The sequence below is a fragment of the Nelumbo lutea genome, chromosome 6, assembly GCF_056320005.1.
Source record: "Nelumbo lutea isolate HS-2025 chromosome 6, American lotus-T2T, whole genome shotgun sequence".
In the NCBI taxonomy this organism is placed as follows: Eukaryota; Viridiplantae; Streptophyta; class Magnoliopsida; order Proteales; family Nelumbonaceae; genus Nelumbo; species Nelumbo lutea.
Window position 1 is genome coordinate 18720881 of NC_142689.1, and position 26620 is coordinate 18747500.

General features: G+C 38.0%; 1 protein-coding gene across 1 annotated transcript in view; it reads left to right on the forward strand.

The window, feature by feature from the left end:
• The first annotated feature begins 11934 nt into the window (after nucleotides 1-11934).
• Nucleotides 11935-26620, forward strand: part of LINC4 (crowded nuclei-like protein) — a 14749-nt gene continuing 63 nt past the window's right edge. The window contains exons 1-9 of the mRNA XM_088950183.1: nucleotides 11935-12251; nucleotides 12342-12851; nucleotides 20759-20968; nucleotides 21102-21355; nucleotides 22641-22911; nucleotides 23019-23102; nucleotides 23348-25290; nucleotides 25428-25764; nucleotides 26360-26620. The exon at nucleotides 26360-26620 is cut by the window's right edge and continues 63 nt beyond it. Coding sequence (XP_088806309.1) covers nucleotides 12621-12851; nucleotides 20759-20968; nucleotides 21102-21355; nucleotides 22641-22911; nucleotides 23019-23102; nucleotides 23348-25290; nucleotides 25428-25707 — 3273 coding nt within the window. The 5' untranslated portion in view covers nucleotides 11935-12251; nucleotides 12342-12620 and the 3' untranslated portion in view covers nucleotides 25708-25764; nucleotides 26360-26620. The remainder of the gene's footprint in view (nucleotides 12252-12341; nucleotides 12852-20758; nucleotides 20969-21101; nucleotides 21356-22640; nucleotides 22912-23018; nucleotides 23103-23347; nucleotides 25291-25427; nucleotides 25765-26359) is intronic.

Here is a 26620-nt window from a genome sequence, read left to right on the forward strand (position 1 = left end):
ATGTAAGATCCATGAAGTGGATTATTATTTTGAAGTATAATTTGATTTAATCCATTAAATTAAGTAACAAATCAATTAAATTAAGATCCATATTGTGCAGGTTTTTTTTTTTTTATTATTCTCTTATTCCTCTGTTACTTGCTTCTCTAGATCTGTCTTCTTCCTTTTCACGCCTCACTCCCGTCCATTCCTTTTTACCCTTTCATTCGTTTCTTCCTGGTAGTGGAGTTTTCTATTTTATCACTCATGGTGGAGGACGATATTTTACGAGATCCATCACATATACTCCTGTCGAAAGGTAAAAATATTGTGGAAGCATGAGAGAACGATGCTCTGCCAAATGAATCTTGGAGGCATTCCTTAATCTTCAACGTCTTATCGGGTTGAAAGAAATGATCTCTAAGCTTCGAAGCTGGAGAATAATGCAATCTTGGATTTTGCAACAAACATGTTCAGGGCAAATTTTCTCAGTAGCTTTGAAAAGGACCAAGTGGTGGATCATGGGCCCTGGATTTTTTATGATGATCTTGTGGTTTTGCATAAAGGTGAAGCTGATAAATGCCCAAGTGATTATGTCTACGATCATGCAGATTTTGGGATTCAAATATGGGGTTTACCAGTGGAGTATTTGAATGCTAATGCAGTGAAACGTATTCCTTCAAAGTTGGGTAAACCCTTTAAACCTTCACGTAAATGGGGTAAATATGCCTGTGCTCAAGTTTCTATTGACATCACTGAAGCACATGCCTAGGTAGGCGAGTCCCTTATAAGCTAAAAGAAAAGAGTGGTAAAACCATTCAGGTTCCTATGCTTTATGAGAGATTGCCTAGATACTATGTGTTCTGCACAAGGATCCACCATGAAATATATATCTAATTGCAAAGTGAAGCATAAACTTCAGATCTCCATTGAGGAGTGCACCGAGTCAAGTATTAAGACAAAATTACAAGCATTGCTCTGTGGCCATATTATAATGGAAAAACGGGCCCCTGAGGTTCAAAAAGGAGCAGCGTCTACCCAGTCAGATCATCAAGCTCCTATCGAACCAATTAATGGTGGTGATGATCTTCTTTGTTCTCCTCCTCCTCTGAAACAGACCACGCAAACTCTGGTGGTGAGGCAACGGAAGAATTTGGCACACCAAACCAAGGTTCAAAGTATCGATACATATTGGCCTGTATCGGTAATTTTTTAAAGTTTTATTTATTTTTTTCTGAAATCGGTTCAGAGGGATCGATTTAAGGCCCGTACTACCCTCTGAACCAGTGTTTGACCCAATACAACCCCTGGAGAGGCGTATTGATAAGCCATTGGCATGATACGTATATGTATTGATACTTTAAGCCTTACATCAAACTTGGAAGGCGAAACTACGCCCAACATGATCGGAGTTGATTCCATCAAGCAATGGTGGTTTCATTGACAAGTGTAGAGTAAATGGTACCACTCGAAGTTGCATTTCAAATATCAGATCAAGGAAATTAAAGAAAAATTGGAGTTTCTTGTAACTGAAACTTTGGAAGGGGTTCCTTTAGTGAAGGCAATTTTCTTCAAAAGGAACTTGAGGCTTGTTAAGACCGTGAAGAATTGTTCTGGAAACAGAGGTCTAGGTGTGTTTTGCTTTATTTTATTGCCCTCTTGCTGATTTTGATGATCAACTTTTACGTCCCACTATTACTGATGATGAGAATTCTGCATTAACCAAGCCTCCGGACTTGTTAGAAGTTAAACACACCTCGTTCAACATGGCTCCGTCCGGATGGTCTACATGCATTGTTTTATCATGATAGGTGAACTATGTTGGGGATCGAATTCACTAGTTTCATTTCCAATTTATTTGAGAATCCTTCTCCCATTTCATCAATTAAGTGGAGTGTGCGTCCGGTTTTAGGCCGTTTGGTCTTTCAAACATCACTTACAAGTTAATTGCCAAAATCATAGCTGGGAGTGGGAGATTGAAACCTCTTTCACAAAGGTTTATTTCCCCTTATCAAAATGCATTTACATCCTTGATTACATGGTGATTGCCTGTGAAATGATTCAATATATGAATAATTGCATAAAAGGTCCGAGCTACTTTATGCTTAAAATTGATCTCTAGTTGAGCTACTTTATGCTTCTTACTCCATGAGAGTTCTTATTAACGGGACTCCGAATAAACCTTTCACCCCCAATAGAGAGTTACCGCAAGGATGCCCTTTAATCCAAAGATGTTGATGAAGGGCTTCTTAGGGGTATCAAAATAGGAAACCAGGGTATTGTTTTAAATCATTTGATGTTTGCAGATGATCTTCATCTCTTTAGTGCGACGGAGATTAATTAAGTTTTACAACTGCAAGTCAACTCTTCAAAAGTTTTGCACTTGGTATGGCCAAGTAATTGAGTTTGAGAAGGCTTGTATCTTTTTCATTGAGTGTATTTTAACAGAAACTAAAGTGTTATTATGGATGCACCTGGGGTGGGTGCAAGAAATGAGAAAACACGATACTTATCTTAGCAGCCCACTTCTCAATGCTAACAACAGAAGTATATGGTCACCATGGAAAATTCCTCGTTGACAAAGCGAAATTGAACCTAAAGAGACGGAATTCAGCAACTCTTTCTCATGCTAGTCGCAATACTCTACTTCAAGTCCACTCTTTTGGCCTTGCCATTGTATGTATCATCATATGGCCGCTTTTCGTATCCCCTCATCCATCACTAAGGATTTGAATGTTGTTCGCCGATCGAGATTTCTGGTGGGGGAGGTCTTAAAATAAGAAGCCTTTGGAACTATTTCTTTAAAACAATGGAAAAAGATCATTCCATTATGAATAAAACTCTGCTATTAAAGCTGACATGGAGATTCCTTGAACATGAAGATGCTCATTCGGTCAAAATTCTTCAAGCAAAGTATCTTAACAGTGATTTCTTTTTGGAAATTACAACAGAAAAATTCAAACTCCCCCCTTTGGTCTTGCATGTTAGACTGTCAATTGGACCTTATTATGATAGCCCTGTACATGGTACAGTGCTGATTCAATTGAAGACCGTTGTTGGCACTATCATTCAGAATCATGCTGGATATTTCATCATTTGAAGAACTCTAATTGTATTTTGTTCATCCCCTAGGGAATCTAAAGCTAATTAGGGCCGGACTTGAGGCTTTAGTTGTAGCCCAATCTATGGATATGGATTATGTTATTCTTGAGGGGGATGTCAAACATATCATTGATTCTCTTTCTTTCGGATCAAATCCTCCTTGACAATTCTCTCACTTCAAAAGGTTTATCTCTTCATTTCTCTCATTAGAGCTCAATTTACATCTCTTGTTGGTAATAGTATGTTGGAAGGGTTAGGATCCATCATACGGATGGCCAAATTATGCTAGATGGTTTGATGAATTTTTAAAAATTTCCTATTCCTTTTGAGAATCAAATTCCGTATGTTTTGAAAAATTACATTTTTTAGGATTAATCTTGCATTGAATCGTACTAAATTTGAAACCAAACAAAGAGAGGAATATATACATGATATAGATACCACAAATGCAGATCCCAAGGTAAAAGTTCATGATCAAATCAGTCCTAAAACTAGACTCCACTAAAGATGGCACATGTATAGGTAAAGTTGATTCAGCAATGCAACTTTCAACAAAACTGCAACTCAAATGCTTAGATCAAACTAGGGAAGATGAGCCTGAAATTCCTCTAAATTTTTCTTGCAAAAATCAGAAAAAAAAAAAAAAAACTGATATCTATCGGTCCTTGAAAGCCTAGGTCGTGATAGGGTTTTTGGAAGACAAAGGAGAAAAAGAGAGAACAAAAAAGAGAGATGTTCTAGTCCAGTTCATCATCTTCTTCTTTTATTTCTTTATGGAGCACTTCTCCTAATCAAAATAGGAAATTTTTCGAATCTAATTTGGATCTGGACTCTATTAAGAGATAAGCCTTATCCTCTTAAGATGATGGGTGCTCTATACCCATTTCCAAAGCCATAACTTACTTAATCTTATTAATTATGGGCCTTAGGCCCATTTGCTTCAAAGGTTCATAACCCAAGATGTTACATGGCCAACTTAGGCCTAATTTGTATGGCATATGACCCCACAATGACTTCACATAAATCCACATGGGTTCGACCCAAGCTCTGTGAAATGGTTTGGCCGAATTCATTGTTAAACGCAATAAACCCCTGAGCACATCACTATGGGCTCAATATGGGCATAATATTTACACTTAAATGGTCATTGAATTCAACCATTATATGAAGACCCAATGATAATGGACTTAAGTAAGATAAAGTCCATCAAGTAATCAACCTTATAATAGTTTTTTACACTTGACCTCTCGCCCCATAATAATCACAACACTACTTGACAAGGAATGACCTCTCCCCTGGCTGCATGGTACAGTGTCACATTCTCAGCCCGGATAAATCCCGAGAATTAAAGCTTTTTGCAAATATTTTTCATAAAATATTGATATATAAATATATATATCATATAAATATATTTTGCAAACCAAATTTCAAAAACAATTGAAATCTATTACCGACAATTTATGTTTCCATCAGAAAGAGTGTAAGTCCTATCATTCACTTTGCCCGACAAAGGGATCGGTCCTATCACTATGATCACTCACTCAGATGAATTCTTAGACTACTCCAACATATCTAAGTTTTGACCATCAATGGATTTCACTAATTGACATATCAAACATGACACAATCCAGCACCGAGTGTAATACCATAATGAAGTCTATGAGTTATGTGTAACTTTCCAGTTTTGCCCATCAATTTTCAAGGTCCAGGGCATACCTGGAAAATTGTTCAGGTTCAATGCTAAATCCAAACACACATTGCATGTTCTTTTGGGTCTATCCCTAAAAGCTAATACAAGTTGTCCCAACTTCTTTGGTAGCGCATTAATGTCAGCCTTAACAGGATAAACTCCCTAAGTCTACCCAACAACTGGAAACATTCTAAACTAATACGAGTTTCATAACTATCCAGTTTAAGGGGTAATTTCACAGAAACATATCAATATCAATATGAAACAATAATGTACTTTTATTCATTTATAATAAATGTATATATACATACACTATTTAACATAGGGATGCCCATGGGCTTGCCCACTTTGCTCTTAGGCAAGGCTGCTCCATGACTTAGTCATTGGTTCCTAATTTCATTGGAGTAGATGTAATCTTTTTTTTTGTGTGTGTGTGTGTCATTAGACTTAAAAAAAAAGAAAAGTACTAGGAGTCATTCTCTAATTATGGAAACAATTAGTGGGAAAATGAATTGTTTTTAATCAATTAATAACTATTGTTTGATGCAAAGGAGACCATCTATAGCACTTGTATGGTGCAAGTTTAAGCGGCCTAAAGGATTAGGGGCAAAACGAAAAAGGGCATGGGTTGAAGCAATAGGAAATTATTCAGATGCTTAAAAATTTCAGACACTAAACAAACAAAGTTGAAACATAATTCATGTAGCCAACCATCATGATGATAATGAACGTTTGTTGATTGATGAATCTCAATTGAGGTTATTAAACCTCACTCAGTTTTGAAATGGATTTTTAGTACTTTGTATTGGTCATAGCTCCATGATTATAGTAATATGTTCTTTGCTCATTCACCCTAAATAAACAATGTTTTCAACTTGTGATGATTGAAGCTGTCTTTCAAACTGGTTCGCTTGCAACCTGGTCATGTTTTTAAGCTTGATTCATCCCTAAACCATAGTCAGTCAACAAGTCATGGATTTTTATGATTAAATTTATTTTCTTCATTTTTTTTCTTTACTTTAATCATTTTATCGCCGATGGCAATGTTTATTACGCTTAATTTTGTTCAGCATGTTGAATATATAATATTATAAACATGTTCAGATTTTTTAAATTTTAAATTTTTATTAATTAATTAATTATTTATTATACAATTTATGATGTCGCATGTTCATCCATTTGACCCATACAGTTGAACCTTGATAAAGCTCTGGAGACAAAAATAATTCCATTTTTAAATCTTTTTTTAACAAAACTGGGTTTGAATTTAAAATTGCTACTAATTGGCTATTTTGTTTTTGACAAATTTTAAACAACTGCATTCTTTACTAATGTTGGTTTAGGATATCATCGGTTCATGGCCAAGTCCATGCTTCATTTCGTTATGGTTTTCCCCCTCTTTTTCTTTTTGTTGTTGTTATAGTTGTTGTTTGTTGAGACTAGCTTACATAGCCAAATGATCATAACCCCATGGTTTATGGATAAATTCATTCATGTTTCATATGTAAGAGCCGTGCAAGTGCATGGGCTTTTTCTTTTTTTTTTCGTTTTTTAAACCCTAGAAAAAAAATGTACATAAAAAGACAAATTCAACAATATGTTTAAAAATAGGGATGCAAGTCAGATTGGCCCGAGTTACACTGCTCCAGGCTCAGGCTTCGAGTTGGGCCCATTAGAATTTTGACAAAAATCCCAACCTTAACCTGAAAAAATTGCACCTCCCGTTTAAATATGGATATAATTTGGGTGAATTGAATCGGAATTTTGTTAAATTTTATATGAACTGAACCCAAAATTGTGACATGTGGCACCTCGTGACAACTAGGAAAACACCCAGCTAACAAACTTACGAAGTTGGTGACCCACCCGAGCACTAGTCTGGCCGGCCTGGCGCGACCTGCGCGCGGCCTGACGCGCGCCTGTGCGACCTGCGCGCGGCACACGCGAACTGCGCACGGCGCGCACGCGGCCTGCGCGACCTGGCCGACTTGGACCAGCCTAGCGCATGATCCGGCCAAGGCGCCAGCTTGACGACCTGACCTAGACACTGACCCGCTGACTGACGCAGGCACCCCTCTGACAACCCGGCCCAGGCGCCGACCTGGCCACCTGACACAAGCGCCAGCCTGACGACCTCGAGGAGTTCACCACCGTACCCCGGTTCTGACAGGATGCGACGAGTCTTACCGTTTGGAGGCTTTTCACCCACCTAACCCGCGAGGACTCCGGTATATAAAGACCTCACCCCCCAAAGGGGAAGGGGATGGAAAAGAAAGGGAAGTAACCCTGCTCTCTAGCTCTCTCATATTATCTTCAAAGCTCTCTACAATAAGAGTGCTAACTTAAGCATTGGAGAGCCCCCCACCGGGAAAATACCCCCGGGACCTCTGATTCAGTTCTCGCAGGTCCTTCAGCTCCCGTCGCCTACGAAAAGGAGGAAAAGATGCAGTTCTCGGAAGTCCCTCAGCTCCCGCCGCCTACAAGGAGGAGGAAGAGATGGAGTTCTCGGAGGTCCCCTAGCTCTCGCCACCTACAAAGAGGAGGAAAAGATGGAGTTCTCGCAGGTCTCTCAGCTCCCGCCACCTACAAAGAGGAGGAAAAGATAGAGTTCTCGCAGGTCTCTCAGCTCCCGCCACCTACAAAGAGGAGGAAAAGATGAAGTTCTCGCAGGTCCCTCATCTCCCGCAGCCTACAAAGGAAAGAAGACCACCTCATGCTGAGGGCAGTCGGATTGCGCCGCACCAGGGAGCTCCAACATTCTCTAAGGCATCGGTCGCCTAGTAGGGAGTTCACCAGGCAGTTCGCCCCCAGGCAGTTCGTCCCCAGGGAGTTCGCCACCAGGCAGTTCGCCCCCAAGCAGTTCACCCCCAGGCAGTTCGCCACCAAGGCAGTTCACCACCAGGGAGTTCGCCACCAGGCAGTTCGCCCCCAGGTAGTTCGTCACCAAGGCAGTTCGCCCCCAGGCAATTCGCCACCAAGGCAGTTCGCCCCCAGGCAGTTCGCCACCAGGGAGTTCGCCACCAGGCAGTTCGCCCCCAAGTAGTTCGTCACCAAGGCAGTTCGCCCCCAGGCAGTTCGCCACCAAGGCAGTTCGCCCCCAGGCAGTTCGCCACCAGGGAGTTCGCCACCAGGCAGTTCGCCCCCAGGTAGTTCGTCACCAAGGCAGTTCGCCCCCAGGCAGTTCGTCACCAAGGCAGTTCGCCCCCAGGCAGTTCGCCACCAGGGAGTTCGCCACCAGGCAGTTCGCCCCCAGGTAGTTCGTCACCAAGGCAGTTCGCCCCCAGGCAGTTCGTCACCAAGGCAGTTCGCCCCCAGGCAGTTCGCCACCAGGGAGTTCGCCACCAGGCAGTTCGCTACCAAGGCAGTTCGCCCCCAGGCAGTTCGCCACCAAGGCAGTTTGCCCCTAGGCAGTTCACCCCTAGGCAGTTCGCCACCAGGCAGTTCGCCACCAAGGCAGTTCGCCACCAAGCAGTTAGTCACCAAGCAGTTCTCCCCCAGGGAGTTCGCCACCAAGTAGCTCGTCACTAAGGCACGCCACCACCGGGTCGAATAACGAGGTACTTTGCCAAAAAAATTTACATCACAAAACATTGGTACGTGGCCGAAAACGGTTACATCAATATGTAAGAGCCGTGCAAGTGCATGGGCTTTTTCTTTTTTTCGTTTTTTAAACCCTAGAAAAAAATGTACATAAAAAGACAAATTCAACAATATGTTTAAAAATAGGGATGCAAGTCAGATTGGCCGAGTTACACTGCTCCAGGCTCAGGCTTCGAATTGGGCCCATTAGAATTTTGACAAAAATCCCAACCTTAACCTGAAAAAATTGCACCTCCCGTTTAAATCTGGATATAATTTGGGTGAATTGAATCAGAATTTTGTTAAATTTTATATGAACCGAACCCAAAAACCCAACATTCAAGTGTAAAATCTTCGAATCAGGTACTCGATTTACACCTCTGTTGTACTACTAAATGACCTCTATTGATTGGGATTAGGTCAAAGTATACTATAGTATTTAGTAAGGCCCAAATGGATAATGGTCCCCCCCTCCCTCCTTGGAAAAAATAAAGGGAGAAGCATGTTTCAAATCAAAGGTTTTCATGTTTATAGTAGTGGGGCCTAGTCTTTTAACCCCCACTATGGACTTTTTTTAATTCCTAACCAACAACTTGGCCTCGCTATTCTGGAATTGAATACGATGTTTCACTGACTTTCTTTATTATCTCTTTTGCTTTTCTTGTCCGTTTTTTTATAAATTATATCAACCTCATAATTTAGAGGGTGTTTATTTGTGTTTCATCTAGTTGATGAATGTAATTAGTGTTTTGTATGTTCATATGCCATCATGGTTCTAGAATCAGCAAATTTAATTCAACTTTTTATAGCTTTATCAAGCAAATAACATAATTTTGCTCATGTAAGCATGATATGTCAGTTACATGATGTGGATCAACCATTAATACGGCTCCCTTCGTAATGTTGATACTTGATAATGTCCGTGCAATAAAAAGTGAATAGTGAAATCATATGTTTGCATAGACCACAAAGTCCATGTTTATATATAATGGTTCCAAAAATGAACCACAAAATAAACCCTCTTTGTGGCAACATATCATGGGATGTCAATATTTATAAACGACAACTGGTTATATATTTTAGCATTTAAATCTAATCAATGAATTAAGACATTGATTATCTTGCAAGATTAAGGTGGCATTTGATAACACTTTTCAAACATTTGAAAGTTTGAAAATGTTGCTTTTCAGATGTCAGAGGTGTTTGAAAGTGTATTTGAATTTGGGTCTAAAAATCATTATCAGATATGAAATAATAAGACATGGGTCAAGTGCTGAAATGCATTCAGATGCGTTTCAGACCTGGCCAAAAGTCCAAAATACCCTTGAACTCTTGCCTCTCTCCTTCTCTCCCTCTCTTCCTTTCTCTATCTCTTTCCTTTCTTCTTCTTCTTCTCTCACCACTACAATTCTTGCCGCTACAACTCCTCCAACAAACTAGCGGCGGCGAGTTCCGACCTCCTCTCTCTCTCTCTCTCTCTCTCTCTCTCTTTCTCCTTTCTTCTTCTTCTCTCGCCGTTGCAACTTCTCCGACAAACTAACAACAACGAATCCTGGCCTTCTATCTATCCCTTTCTCTCGCCTCTCTCCTTCTCTCCCTCTCTCACTTCCTCTATCTCTCTTGTTTCTTCTTCTTCTTCTTCTTCTTCTCTCACCACTACAACTCCTCTGACGAACTAGCGGCGCCAAGTTCTGACCTCCTCTCTCTCTCTCTCTCTCCTTTATTCTTCTTCTCTCGCCATTGCAACTCCTCTGACAAACTAGCAGCAACGAGTTCAGGCCTTCTATCTATCTGTCTATCTATCATTTCTTCTTCTTCTTCTCTCGTCGTTGCTGCAACTCCTCCAACGAACTAGCGGTGGCAAGTTCCAACCTTCTCTCTATCATTTCTTCTTCTTCTCTTATCGCTGCAACTGAATAGTCTAATTTAGGGGTAAAATAATAAAATCAGTGATTTTTATATGCTAAAGGTTTGATCCAATACAAACAACCTTCTTTATTTAGAGCCTCTAAAAAATCCAAAAACAACTGTCTCTTTTTAGGTTTCAGACCCTTTCAATATCTTTTAAACTTTTCAAATTTCAGATTTTAGATTTATAAAACACCACCTAAGTATTTATCTATTTATCTGTCCTCATAGGGGTATCACTTACTATCCTATAATAGATGTGCCCTCTTTATCAAAATTGAATGTGCCCCAATTAGAACTCTTGCAAAATTGATATATATGGGCATATCTAGGTAACTTGATTTGAAAATTTTACATTGCATGTCTGGGTTATTGGATTGGGTCCATTGAAATTTCAATGAAAGATCAAACCCGTATTAGTCAATATGTATTGTATTGTTTTGGTGGGTCACCAATGTGCTACTAGAAACATTATTTTGGGGTTTGATCTATTTCAAGGGGTAGATATGCTTTACATTGGCTCCTTGAACAGGTTTGAAAAAAAAAACTAAAAATAAGGTGCCCAACGTTATAGACCGTCGATACATCAGACATAGGTATGTATCAATATTTAGAACCTTGATTCAATAATTGCTCGACCCAAACTCACCCAAGTTGCATCTTATATAGGGTGTTTATATCATCAATTTTGACCTATTCACGAGGGATTGCTGGCATGTTAATAACCCTTCAACTTGGTCAGTTGAACATTAACCCTTTTGATCCAATCATCAGGCCGTGGATTATATTTGTGTATATTTCTAATATTATATATTTTATATTAAATAAAAAATAAATATGATAGATATAAAGTATTTTATGAAAATAAAATGAAATATAAGATTTAAGCATAGTTATTGAGAATTTCTCATAAGAATATTAAAATTATTATTATGTTATTTGAAATTGACAGATGCAATATCATTCATTTTCATGTTTATGTAAAAACTATACTGCACTCCACCTCAGAATTCTAAATTTCATTGCAGACCTACAACAACTCAAATTTTCAAATACCCATCCATGTATTGGCATCAATTCCGGCACCTACCTCAATTGTACGATGGAGCTAAGATTTGTTGAGGTGGATTGAACAATAAAAACCCCATTGTTTATTAGTGATAATAAGGGAAATTTCTAAATTAGTACCCTATAATTTAGGCCTAGTGCCACTTTAGTTCCTGAACTTTAGAATATGACAATTCAATACCCAAACTTTCGAAATTGTCAATCTAGTACTCACAGTTAACTTGCCATTAAGTGGCATTTGAAATGACACAACTGCCCTTTAAGTGTCATCTAATTCTCTTTATCAACCATCTAAACATTGATAAAAGATGAATAATAATCAAATTATTGCCTCTTCTTGAATACCCATTAAGACATGACCCTAGCTTTATTGAATAGAAAAGGAAAAAATTTGGGAATGTTCATTTTTTATCAATGTTTGAATGGTTGATAAAAAAAAAAATTGTGATTTTTCAAATTTTCTATCAATGTTTTAATGATTGATCAAGAGAATTAAATGACATTTTAAAGATATTTGTGTATTTTCAAATATCACTTAATAGCTGGTTAACACGTACTAGATTTACATGTTTTGAAAATTCAAGTACCGGGCACTAGGCACAAAGTACAGGATTCTACGTGTCATTTGGTGTGTGGTGTGTGGCCCATTCCTATGATGTTGTGATCAGCAAATCCGAACTCGTGTTAATAGTCATGGTAAAGGAACGAGAACCAGAAATATCACCGCCACATAGTCCCAGTGTTGGCTTTTGATTTAATGTGGTAGTTGAATTTAAGTGGCTTTCAGCTAATGTCCGATTGGAATATTAACAGAAATCTGACGGATCATAACGCAACAACTGTAATCAGCCTTGCAAGATCGAGACTCATTTCACAGATCGAGATTCATTTGGATTTTGGAATCAGCAGGGAGCAGCGCTACTAAGTTTTTCTCCCTCTCTCTCTTTCAAATACTAATTTTCTTTTTTGTTCCTTTCAAAGATCACACACATCACAAAAAACTTTACTTGTACAGAGCTCCCGGTTTGGTTCTCCTTTCGGGAAAGTATAAAGTGGAACACGATTCCATTTTCCCATTCATATTTCATTGGCGGAGTTGCCAACTCGGTCCTGTCTTTTTACAAGGTAAAAGCCACATTTCCACTCAACAACGCACTTACCAGGAACTGAGCGACCGTGAGTTGCCAGGCCAGAACGAGATCAATAGCTCAATAACAGAAAAGAAGAACGAGGAAGAAGAAAGGCAGAACAAGAGATCAAAGAAACTGTTCTAGGGTTTCTTTTAATCGAAGAGATGGTGAGTCCCCAGCAAGAGCGACTGGGGATCACTTTAAGTTCTAGTAAAGCTGGATCGCCTGCTTCTAGGGTTTTAGAAGCTTCGACTCCTGTTCAGCGAAACAACGGAAGTCCCCTCGGCGACGAAACCATATGGAGGCGCCTTCGTGAAGCTGGTTTCGATGAAGAGTCAATCAAACGGAGGGACAAAGCGGCTCTCATTGCTTATATTGCGAAGCTCGAAGCCGAGGTTTGTCACATATTATACATGTTTCCTTGATTTTCATTGTCTTTTCTCCTATTCATGCAAGCATTCGACCGTTTCTTCTACTTGGTTTTGCCTGGACTTGCACCAGTATTCTTTCTTCGGTTGCATTAATGGAAAATCGGCTGATTTGGGACAACATTTATGACTTGAAAACCCTTATTAAGATGCATCTTCACGAACTGTTAAACCTATTCTTTGATTTGGTCTGGAACCGTGAAAAGGAACAATATATTCCATCAGTCTTGATATGTACATCACTATCTATTCATATGAATGTAGGTTGACTAAATGCAGGGATTTGTACCAAACAATAGGACCAATTAAATCCCGCTTTCACTTATATTTTAGTGATAAGAGTACAATGGTGGGATAGGGTATCCTTCTCTTCCGCAACACCTAATAATCACTGAGTTGTTAATAGGGAAGAGTTGTATCATGGGGGTTAATAGGGAAGATGAATTCTAACTCTAGCACATTCTCTTCCTAGAGGACTTAATAGTGCATAGTTGTATCAGGGGCCTGCCTTGGGGGATCAGGAGTTTCTTTTGTTGGGTTAGCTGGTTTATCTCATCTAAGATAATTCTTCTCTGCTTATGTCAAATTTCCTTTGTTTTTTTTTTTTTTTTTTTTTTTTTTTTTTTTTTTATCACCACTTGTGTCAAATTTCTTTTACATATTGCTAAGTTGCTTGATTGGCCAATGAATAAAAATGGTCTTTTACATATTTGGTTAGCTGTCTTCTTTTTAGCTTTCCTGGTCAGATGAGGTGCTTGATTCACTATGTTAACTCACCCTTTTATGCCACTCAAGTTGCCAAGGTTTTTGTTAGTCATGTTTTAAGGTAATGTTGATTTTAGTTATTGTGATGTATAAAACATTGTAAATGAGAGCCAAGGCCACCCAACATCCTAACCAATGGTCTAGCTGGGGGAATAGGAAAGGAAACTTGTATCCAGGGAACATGTAAACTTGGATAATTCTGTACTATGTAACAGTCAACTAGAAGCTGTGGGTCTTTGTCATGGCTATTCACTAACGAGAATAGGTCTTTTAAAACTTTTAACTTTATTGTTGTTGTTTTTATTATTAATTTGATAAGTGACTTTAACTTTTATTAGAAAACATCAATATGTACAAGCGTTATAAACTATCAAAAAAATATGTACAAGCATTACAAGCTACCCAAGGAGAGGAGCGAGATGCAGCCTCTCACATAAATATAATCATAGAATATAAATTACAATCAAGTTCAATGTAAATGATCCCTATTAATCTTAATCCCTTGCTTGGCTAAAGAATCAGCCATCCTATTAATTGATCTTCTAACCCATTGAATTCTCAATGTCATGCTTCTGGTTAATGATTTAAACTTCTTAATTCCATCTCTATAAACCCATACTACAGAGTTTGGATTCTTTATCCATCCTACTACCAGCTTAGAGTCCCCCTCAATAAACGATTTGTACATTTTCAAATCTTTTGCTATCTGCACCCCTTGAATTACAACTTGGAATTCGACCCTTATAGAGTCCCCCACATCCATTGGTCCCGAGAATAAAGCCACAACGTTACCTTCCTCATCTCCAAATACACCCTCTATCCTAGAAGGACCCAAATTGCCTTTCTGCTTGTCAAAATTAAGTTTGATGGAATCTTTGTTAGGAGGTGATTATCTGGAAAGTTCCTGTTTCCTTTTTGAGGAGCTTTTTGACACTTCACCCCAATTCCTCCATATATCGTAAAAAAAGAAATGTTATAAAATAGCCATCATTCTACTTTAACCCAGTTTATCTCCCTAGTCATTATACACTCCTTCAACGTTGCTTCAGTCCCTTCCTTCTCAAGAAAGAACCTAGCTTTCCTTTCTTCCCACATAGTCCATGTTAATGCTGTCCTTGTATGTCTCCACAAGACTCTTCCTCTTATTCTAGTCCACAAAAATCTAGTTGGATCAAACAAACTATTCACCTCCAAAGGCAAGTAACTTTTATACTTAAACAAAGAAAAAAACCTTTCTCAAATGCCTGCAACAAATGGGCAGCAAATTAGTTTGTAACAACTCTCACCATTGGATTTGCAAAGAATACACCAGTTTTGGTGATATACAAAGAGAATCTCTTCTTTTTCTGTAGATCATACATAGTATTAATCTTCCCATAAAAAAACTTTTTGACAAAAAGCATTAATTTTGGGGGGACAATCCTGCACCAAATTTCAGAGGAAGGGAAAATCTAAGGATGAAAAGAAGAGCAAAAAAAGTTGAAGAAAGAGGTACACAAGAAGAGACTCTTAGGATGGGGAGTCCAAACACTCCTATCAGATTTAGAGGGGTCCAGACACACTTTCTCAAGGAGATGTAAAAGGTCTGCAACTGCTTTACCTTCTCTCAAATCCCTCAGAAAGCCAAAGTTCCAATTAAAACCCATAGAAAGCAAGGGGGGTGTGAGGAATCTTTAGATGGGCTTATTTTCATACAAAGAGATGGAATACAAAGCAGGAAAGAGGTCCTTAAGAGTGTAGTTTTCAAGGCGCCAATGCTAGGCTAGGTGACAGTGGGGCGCCTTGTTGCCTAATCGCCTAGGCATTGCCAAGGCAATGGATTTTTTTAAGTAAAAAACATATATCCTAGGGTAGTTCCCTAGGTTCCATAAACATATTTCTTTAATAAATATCCATAATTTTCATAAGAAAAGTATGAACTTCATGTTGAAGTATAGAAAATCAACATATTCCAACATATTCATGAGAAGGATATGAAGAAAGAAAAGAAAATTCAAAAAATATAGGGGCTGAACCCATATTTTTGTTATGGGAAAGAAGAAAAGAAAAGGTGGAAGAAGAAAATGTGTTGATTAGACAACATTTTAAGTTCTTCCTTACTTATTGGTTCAGGTTTTGAAGTCTTTGAGGGTTCAATACGGCATTTAGCAATGCTTGTGTTGATTAAACCATAATAAATAAGAAAGTAATAAAAAGAAATTAGTATATAAACACACAAAATGAATATTTTAGTTTAATAATGTCTATTTTATAATTATAATTACAAAAAATTAAGAATATAAAAGTATTTTATAACACGTTGTTCAAAACTGCTTGGCGATTAGGTAAGGCAAGCCTCCAAGGGTGCCTTCTCGCCTAGGCGTCACCTTGGCACCTGCTTAGGAATTACCTTGACAACTATGCTTAAGAGGAGAGTTTCCAACCCCACATCTTCTTGAAACAAGACAGAGTCCCTAGAGCACACATGACACATCATACCTGACAAACTTTTAACTTTTATTATTGCAGTCAACGTAACTCTTCTGAAGCAATTTATGGCTGGAAGTTAACAACAAAAATAATTCATTGCTGGCCATCTTACTGACTGTTGAATGAAAGCTAGGGTTTGAAAAATCAGTTCCAGTATATGGTCTTTGTTTTCATATTTTAGAGTTTCTTTAGGGTACAGGCTAATTTTTTCAAATCTCATATAAGTGACATCGCATGGGACAGATATGGAAATTTGGAATATTCTGTCAGTCACTCAGTCTACATGGGTCACCCACATTATGTTCCAGATCTGTTTTGTAACTGTAAGATGCCATTATGATTGACTGGTACAACAGTAAAACGAAATTTGTATACTTGGCACTGCTCAAAGTTGATGTATAAGACAAGCAATGGGTTGGGGGGGGGGGGCAAGGGGTGATCATGGACTGTCCTAGGCTGTGCCTGGGCCATGTTTTAATGGGGGTATGAACATAGGTCAGCTGGCTCATCCCTGACGTTTGTCCCTACTCAGTCCACCCCTGGGCCAGGTTGGGCCTAATGAATTGTTTTTGATAGTTCACAATTAATTTTATTTCAAGAATTGGGGGGGGGGGATACAAATGCCCTACGCTCAAAGTGACTCATGGTCAATACAGCCATAAGTTGACAGTGTCAAAGGCCTACTAGCTTAGGTTACAACTGATGCCCCTGGCCCCAGTGTACCCCATTCTTGTTCACCAATCACCACCATTCTGGCTAAGCTGTTGGCAGACCTGGGTATCCAACTGAACAAGTAGTTCAGATTGGTAGATATTGGATATTGCCATCACTTCTCTTATTTGATTTCTTAGACTCTAAGGTCCTTTAGCCTTTGATTAAAGCCAGCATTCATGTTATGAACCCAGATTCAAGCAAGGCAGGCCCAGGACGCAAGCCCAGGATGCAAGCCCAGCACAGCCAGCTGAAGTCGAAGTCTACAAACCTCCCATCAAGTATGTCTACACCAGGAAAGCCACGTCACCCAGCAGTTAGTTACAGAGCACATGCTCCCGCAGGCTCGAGAAACTGAATGTAAGGAAGAGAATAAATAAGCTGTTGAGGGAGATATGAGTATGGGAAGTTTACCCTAATTCTCTCCCTCCTCTTCTCTCTCTACTCTTCTCTTGCGTTTATGTCCCGTTACTGTATAGCTCTCTGTAGCAGATTCTGAACCAGAGGATTAAGAGATTTATCATTATCACCACTTGACAATCTCCTTCCACAACTCTCTGCTCTTTGTTTCTGTTTTTTTTTTTTTTTGCAAGTCTCAGTCCATTAAGGAGGGCTAACAGTTCAGCTCTAAGTGAGTTCCCAAACTCTGCTGGTCCTGTGTAGATTAGCTTCTTTTCTTTTCTTTTTTTTGATGAATGATACGTACCTTAGCTTCTTGCCAATATGTTCCATTGTCATATCTGTATACTCTCCCCAGTCCAGATTAACCTGGGTTCCTGTGGAAACAGCCATCAAAATTCAACTTTATGTGTCCTTGTTGAGGTCCTCTGATGTAGGACCAGCTCAGTTCTAGTCCTTAGAGAATGTTGAATGGTATTCTTGATCAGAATTTTATGGATGTTGATGGCTGTAATGTCTTCTTTAAGGAATAAGAGAGAAAATAGGGATAGAAAGAAGAGAGAAAATACCTGGAATCACTCACAGGATGCCTAGAATCACTCTAGGGCATGGGAATCACTCACCATAGCTAGCATAAGCTGAAGAAAACTCCATAAGCTTCATTCCCTTTGTGTAAAACGTCCATACATATTTATAGACTCTAAACTCGTAATAATCCTAGGAGTCAAACTGTTAGACTCAATAATCCTAGGACTCAAACTAAGCTGTCATATCCTATTTCAATTCAAAGAAGACTCAATAACTCTAGTCCTAGTTATGCAATGCCTCTGAAATTTTAAATATAAACAAACTATAACTAGACAATCAAACCCTATTATTGGACCCTACAGAAAAATTATAAAATGACAAAAATACCCTTGGTGTTCAATTCAGTCAAAATCCCAAGTACCATCACTATGCCATATCAGGACCTGTTGTAAGGCCTTCTTCTTTCTAGAATAAGTCTTCAAGGGTGCTGATCGATTCCTATCATCCTCCCTGCTGCCCATGCTATAGGTCTGACCATTTTGTAGGGGGAGAAGCTGGCTAGCACATGCTATCCTCATATTATAGAATCGTATTTAGCATCTCTAAAATCCTTAATTTTCACCGTGTCACTTTTATTAAGCAAAGATGTATTAAGTTCTCTACACTTCTACTTCCTTTTTCAAGGATTTTTGCGTTTCTTTCCTTTCAAGCACTCTATAGCACAACCACCATTTAATCCTTAAAGCAACACATAGCATCTTCCCCCTTTTGTGTGTATATGGGTATGCTCACTTGTAAACAAATCAAGTACTTAAGTAGGGCCTGGCCATTAGACACTCCAGATGTTATTTCACCTTCAAAGTTGCAGGTCCAATCCAAAGGGCATTGGTTGGGAAGGGGGTATTGGGAGGCTGCTTTGAAGAAGGAAACATCATCTTCAAGGGCCTCTGATCTTTGGCATCATTTGACAAAAAGGTTAATGCATTTTGCCTGGAGGCTTCTTTGAAGAAGGTAATAAATATTGTTGAGATGCTCCAATGAATATGGAAAGTTTGGTGCATCTCCCTTCATGCATGTATGCATGCTTCTGCTTAGTGGTGAGAATGCTAACCACCTATTTTTATCTTTAACCTAGAATCAGATGATTGGAATCCCTTTCCCTCTTTTTGCTACCCTTTGGAAACCTCCTATTTATATATTGAATTTCTTTGGCTCTAATGTACTTTCCCTAATCACTAAGGATATGTTTGGTTTGATAGAAAATAAGAGAAAGCGAGAAATAGAAACTTGAGGGAAAATTGCAGATTTTGTGAAATCCCTTGAAACTTTCCCTCATTTTTCTGTTCCTCTCTAATTTTCTTTCAAACCAAACACAGCTTAAGAGGGGGGAAAATCCTATGGTGATGCACAAAGGTTTGAGTCTTGGGACTACATGGAATGAAAGAAGTGCAAGGATGGTTAAAAATAAAGATATTGATAAAAAATATTGTTGAAACATATAAAAAAATATTGATGAATGTAAAGAGTAAGAATCAATATCTTCATCGGCATTGTACCGATCAAAAAAAAATCTTGATTGGCATTGTGAAACTCAACTTTGATGGGTGTGCTATTGACAACCCGGTGCCTTTTGGTGTGGGTGATGATGTTAGAGATAATTCTGTTAACATTTTGTATAATTGGATCTGATAAGTGATTAGAGGAGGCAGTTATTTGAAATTGAAACTCCTTTCTCTTCTCCAAAGGTCTGAGTTCTATTATCCAGCTGCAATGAATTGATAGTGCTGTGGAGCTGCTAAACTGTGTGTATCTTGTAGAGTGGAAGGGCAGTGAATACTAAAAACTTTATTGGAGAGGAAAAAGTGGTTGCTTTTAGGCCAAACATTTTGTTTGGATGGATTCTTTGATCTGTCAATGGCTTTGTTGATTCCTTAGCTAGGGAGGGGTTTGGTAGAGCTTCTCTAGAATGGGGTTGGTTGGAGGTTGGGGGTGGGGCACCAGGTCCAGAGTTCAAGAAATTGATTGTATTCTTTCCTCTATTTCAGTTTTTAGTTTTTTGGTCAGTTGATTGCTATGTACTGTTCCCCGCACTTGAAATTATTTGGAGGTTGGAGTTTCCTATTTTTTTCTTTTATTGTTATCAATTACCTTCTTTGATCAGATAGTTTTCTTTAGTTACATGGGATGGATCAGATAGTCTACTGCATACTGTAAAACAGAAAACAAAGAGATAGTTTCCACCTTTTTAGAATCCAACATTTGATGTGATGCAAAAGCAAACCCTATCTCATTGTTATTGTATAAAACATCTCATACAGTTGGAGGAGCTTGATCACAGATAACCTCTGCGGGAGGGGTGTAACACACCTTTAGTGGGGGAGAAGAATGATGCTCCCTTGTTCAAAGTTTGTTGATCAACTGTTTAAGTGTTTATTAATATTGAAAAGCAAAGGAACCAGATTGGTCATTGTTTGGGAATCCTCCTGCATGACCCAATTTATTTCTACCATATGAGGACTCATGTGGCTCATCTGATGCTCATTTCTATCATAAGAGAAGTAAGGACTCTAGTGATGTCAATAGGAATGATGGTTACTTGGGTTAAAAAATCTGCTAATAGCTTACTGGATGTTTTGGCTAAACAAGGAGTACAAAGGAATCAACTGTTCTGGGGAAACACTCCCCTTGAAAATTGATGTGGTAATATGTAGCAAATAAATGTAAATTGAGTTTGGTAGCTAGGGATAGCCTAAGTCTGACAGGAGGGGCATTAGGCATAATCAGTGTACCATTTACAATTCTCTCTATCAATAAAACTTTGATTTCTATCAATAAAATAAAACTTTGGCCTAATCGATTTAGAATAATCTTCCTAATCTGATATTTTTGTATTGGTCTGAGTATCTGACTACTATGCTGTCTCTACTGAAAGGAATGGCCACCATACTGAGTCTTTTGATATTCTTCCTTAGATCTCACTTGTATGTTCTGTTTCATTGTAGATATTTGACTACCAGCACCATATGGGCCTTCTTATATTGGAAAGAAAGGATTGGACATCCAAGTATGAAACAATTAAGGAGACTGCAGAGTCGCTCGAAATATTGCGTAAGCGAGATCAAGCGGCACATTCATCTGCTTTAGCTGAAGCAGCGAAACGAGAAGAAAGTCTCAAAAAGGCTTTAGGAGTTGAAAAAGAGTGCATAGCAAATGTAAGCATGTCATGTATTACTTCCCTTTTCTTTTACTTAAAAAAGAAATACTTTTTTTCTTAAATGTATGTATAAATGTATAATATCTTTTCAATCTATTTCTGAGTTAATATTTAACACGACTCTTCTATAGATTGAAAAGGCCTTACATGAAATGCGAATGGAATCTGCTGAAACAAAAGTTGCAGCTGAGAGTAAGATGGCTGAAGCACGCAGTATGGTAGAAGCTGCCCAGAAGAAATTTGCTGATGCTGAAGTAAAGCTGCACGAAGCAGAATCTTTGCAAGCAGAGGCTAGACGCTATCACCATGCAGCAGAAAGAAAGTTACAGGAAGTTGAAGCACGTGAAGATGAGCTTCGAAGGCGTCTTGTGTCTTTCAAGTCTGAGTACGTCATGTCTCCAATTTTGTTGATCTCTTTCTCCTGTCATGTCTGTTCTGTTTTCTATGTTATTATGTTTGGTGTTTAATGTGGAACTAATGGTTATAATAAATGTATGACCTGTCCCTGCTTGTTGGAAAAAGAAAAGGTAGGAAATATGGAAAACATTTTACCAATAAATAAAGATGCAGACCTTCTTAATGGCATTTCTGAGCTTCCAGGTTCATGCTTTAATTTAGAATTTTGAATTCACAACTCTTCTTGAAATGCTTTTATTACTGAGTTTCTTTTGTATTTTTTCTCTTATAGGGTGCAAGTCCAAGGGTGGTTCATCTAATTTTAGTTTTAACATGCAACTAACAATTTTACCTGATTAATAGAGATAGAGTATTTTTTATACCATTTCAACATGCCTTTTTTTATCAGCAACTGAAAAAAGATTTCATTAATGAAAAGCGAATATTTCAATCATAGTGGTCCTTATTCATTTCATTATTTGATTTTCTATGTTGTAGCTTCTTTGGCAATGGATTTGAAATTTAATTATGTTCATAAAAAACAAAACAAAAAAAGTTATTTTTGTAATACTTTTCTTTGATCTGTAATGGTTCTGAGGAAATTAAGTTTGTAATATGAATAATATTGCCACCATATGGAAACTTGTAGGGCTGTAATTGGATTGGATACAGCTACACTTGCATCCATTCTGATTATGAAATCTTGTTGATCTGAAGTCTGAACCTGATCCAAAATCCAATATGTTGGACTTGGATTGGATTTGGATTTAATACACATCCACCTTATTGTGTTTAAGATGACAAAAAATAAAAAAGTTAAAAAAAGTAATTTCTTTTGATTTGTACTTTTTTTGGTCAACACTTTTAATGTATACGTAAACTATAAATGTATATAATGTAAAATATTAAATTTATTAGTTATGAACACTATATACATTTACATATGTATGTTTAATGAAATACTTTTACCTTTTCTCAAAAAAAAAAAAACTGGACTTGGATTTTAATTGGATTGGATGGAATTCAATCTGCATCTGATGCAATTTATTAATTGGATTCAAGTTGTAACATCCAAATCTGGGATAGTTGGGTCGGATGTCAAATCGAGTGTCAGACTTTTGGAGTCAATTGACAGCCCTAGAAACTTGTAGTGATTTTAAGCTTCTTAGTCAACTTTTCTTTAATGACCAAGATATAATTTCACAGAATTTGTTTATTATCAGTCATGGGATATCTGAAGGCATTTTTTTAATATGAATTATCACATATGCCAGTTGTGAAGTTAAGGAGAAGGAAATCAACCTTGAAAGGCAAGCTGTACACGAAGGACAGAAGATTCTGCAGCAGGGACAAGAAAGTCTACTTGATGGTCAGACCTTGCTAAACCAAAGAGAAGACTATATCTTTGGAAGGGTTCAAGAGTTGAATCAACTTGAGAAAGAGTTGGAGGCCTCGAAAGAAATGATTGAGAAGCAATCTGTATCTCTGAATGAGGAAAAATCCAATTTGGATCTGAAAGTGGCTGCCCTTTCTACAAGAGAGGAGGTGCATCTATTTATATTCATTAGTCTTTCATGCACCATTTTATTTTACTGCTATTTTTTTTTGTCTACATAGATTTATTTACATGGTTTGTATGTTGATGCCTACAGGCTGTTATTCAAAGGGAAATGCTACTTGCTAAGAAAGAGCAGGAGCTACTTGTTCTACAGGAGAAGATTGCAAGCAAAGAGCATGTATTTTATTTTATTATATTATTATTATTATTTTTTGCAATTTGCAATTATGCTTCTAATACATGGATAGTAGACAAACCTTACATTTTTTATTTTTTCTTTCTCTATTAAAACTTAGGAGGTTTGCTGGATCACTACTTTAATGTATTACTATTTTGGGTGGTATTTAGACAAACTCTTAAACATCACCATACAGATAATATTTTAAGTATTTATAACTCTTGTATACTTGACATACTATGCAGGATGAGATTCAAAGACTTAATGCGGAACATGAATCAGTTCTAGAGAAGAGGAAATCTGAATTTGAAGCAGAGCTGGAAGTGAAGCGCAAGTTACTGGAAGAAGGGATGGAGAACAAAAGACGGGCTTATGAATTGAGGGAGGTTGATCTTAATCACAGAGAGGAACTGCTCCAGGAAAAGGAGCAAGACCTTGAGGCTCTGTCAAGAGAACTGTTGGAAAAGGAGAGAGAAACAGAAGAGAAGTTGAAGTTACTTGAGGAGAAGGAGAAAAGTCTCATTGCTTCTGAAAAAGAGGCAGATTTGGAGAAGATTCATTTACAGAAAGAGAGAGAAGAGATCAACAACATGAAGCTAGACATTAATAAATCTATGGATGCACTGGAAAACAAGAGGAAACGAGTTCATGAAGAAGAGGAGAAATTGGCGGCTATGAAAACTGAAAGAGAAGAGTTATTGGTTCTGGAGATGAAACTTACAGAAGAAATTGTTAGTATTAGGACTGAAAAGCTGCAACTTGTAGCTGAATCTGATCAATTGAAAGCAGAAAAAGCAAAGTTTGAAACTGAGTGGGAGCTGATTGATGAGAAAAGAGAAGAGCTTCAAAGAGAAGCAGAACGTGTTGCTGAGGAGAGAAAAGCAGTCTTGAAGTTCCTTAAAGATGAACGTGATAGCCTAAAATTAGAGAAGGATGTGCTGCGGGATCAATTAAAGCATGATGCTGAGTCTCTTTCTCATGAGAGAGAGGCCTTCATTAGTAAGATGGAGCATGAACATTCTGAATGGTTTAGCAAGATTCACCAAGAACGGGCAGATTTTATGCTTGACATTGAGATGCAGAAGAAGGAGTTGGATAGATGCATTGATAAGAGGCGGGAAGAAATAGAAAGTTATTTGAGGGAGAAGGAGGAAGCCTTTGAGCAAGAGAAAACCAAAGAACTTCAGCGTATCAGTTTTCTACAAGAGAAAATTGCAAAAGAAATGGAAAATGTTGCATTGGAAATGAAAAGATTAGATGCTGAGAGAATAGAAATCAATATGGATCGTGATCGTAGGGAAAATGAGTGGGCTGAGCTATGGAACTCTATTGAAGAACTGCAGATCCAAAGGGAGAAACTGAAGAGACAGAGAGAATTATTGCGTGCAGATAGAGAGGAAATTGATGCTCAGATAGAGCATCTCAAAAAATTGGAGGATTTGAAAATTGTCTCAGAAAATATTGTCCTATCTGAGATGCAAGGAGATCTGAAGCCTGGCAGAGCAAAAGGTGCTGCAAAAAAATTACCAAATCTTGAAAAAACTTTAAAAGACTCTAATCTAGATTCACATCCATATGAAGGGACTGCCCATGATGGGTTGCATTTGGATTCTAAGCAGGGGCCAGGTGGTGCTTCACCTCCTAGCTCTACCCCTTTCTCATGGATCAAACGATGTGCTGAGTTGATATTTAAACATTCTCCTGAAAAACTGATTAAGTATGGAGAAAGACTTGAATTTGAAAGTGCAAATGTTAATTTATCAGAGAGTAAGGATTCTCAAAACTCCAGAAAATGTGAGTCAGTATTGTTGGAAAATGTTGGCAATACATCTGGCACATTTGAGAGGCCGAGGTGCAATGAAAATGATGGGGCAGTGAAAGCTTTCACTGAGACACAGCCTGAAAAATCTGTTTTTGAAGAGCCCAAAATAATACTTGAAGTACCTGCAACTGAAAATTTAGAAGATCGACATAGCTTGGATTTGGAACCTGAACCTAAATCAGATGCAACTGAAAAGTCTGTTTATTCATCTTCTGAAAAAGGACTTCTGGCTGGAAGGAAAAGACTTAAAAACACTTCTAACAATAACCATGCTGATGTGCAGTCAGAGCAAAGTCTGAGTAACAAGAAAAAGAGGCAACGCAAAAATGTGTCTGAAACACCAAAAGAAGGATCTGTCAACAACTGGTATGGACCTGCCTTCTTTTAGTATCATTCTATTAATAGATTCCATTTTTTCTTGGTCAAGAATTATAGTTTATTGATGGAATCAACTAATTATAAAGTGCCCTTTATGAAATTATCTTTGTGCATTTTTTTGCCAGTATGGTTTCGACTCAACAGTACTCACCTGATGATGGACCTGACTTTGAGATTCCTGGAGATGCTGAAGAGACCAGTAGCCTTGTGGATAAAAATTGTAAAATCCCAGAAGGTATTATTGAGAACAAAGTCCGTCATAACTACATGGAACATGCCAAACTGACTTGTTCGCTGAACAAGTCCGTGAACCTGGATGATGTCCAAGGTGGGGGAACAGGATATACAAATTCTCCACAGGTAGGAAATGCTGTGTCATCTCGTCGGTCAAAAGTTCAGAAATAGCCATGGGAAGAAGTGGTCTTTGAAGACAGTCAAGAATTAGCAAGGCAGTGAGATAGGGTAATTTCTTCTGCATTCATATCTTATTAGCTGTCTAACTTATTTATATTTAAAAACAAATCATTATCATCTTACTTTTTGTTAATATTGTAGAATCTGTTATACATAGTACGTATGCAGGTTAACCTTGGGGTAAATTTATATTGATCGTCCTTTTCCTTGATTCATAGTAAACGCAAGATCCATAGAATACTGTTGTAGATGATTGCAACTTGGTATACAAAATTCTGTGCACTTTACAAATGATTTCAGTATGAGAGAACCATAGATAAGTTGACTGTTAAACATAAATGCCATGCCATAGAGAAGAGAACATGCTTGATGCTCAATTTATTTTAAGTGCAGCAACCAAGGTATTATTGTACTTGAGATCATTCAATAGCTAATATGTATTGGATCAAGATAGTTGAAAGTTGAAACGGAACTAAAAAGGAGATATTGTTTGAAATAATCCATAGTTTATACATGGAACAAGCTGCTGCTTTCGTGAGTGGATTGAATTGAATAATACTACTGTTTATCAATTTCTTGATGTTTTGTCGAAATGATGGCTAAATCTAGCGTTCTAATTAGATCCTCTTTTCTTTTATGACAGAATATTGGCAGCTGATAAACTAAAGTATATCCTCTATTATCTCGTGGGAGAACCATCTCCTAGGCAGTTTCGTGGAGTATTTTGGTGATTTTCAGGAATCTGTAAATGATTGTCCATTTTGTATTATTATTACCTGTATGAATCATTGTAGGGTGGTGTTGATATTTAGAGAGGGTTTATAAATTCTCCATGAATCCCATCTCTGTTTGCATGTCGTGCCGTTGTATTTGAAAATCGGAAGTTTCTTGTGAAGATGTTTGT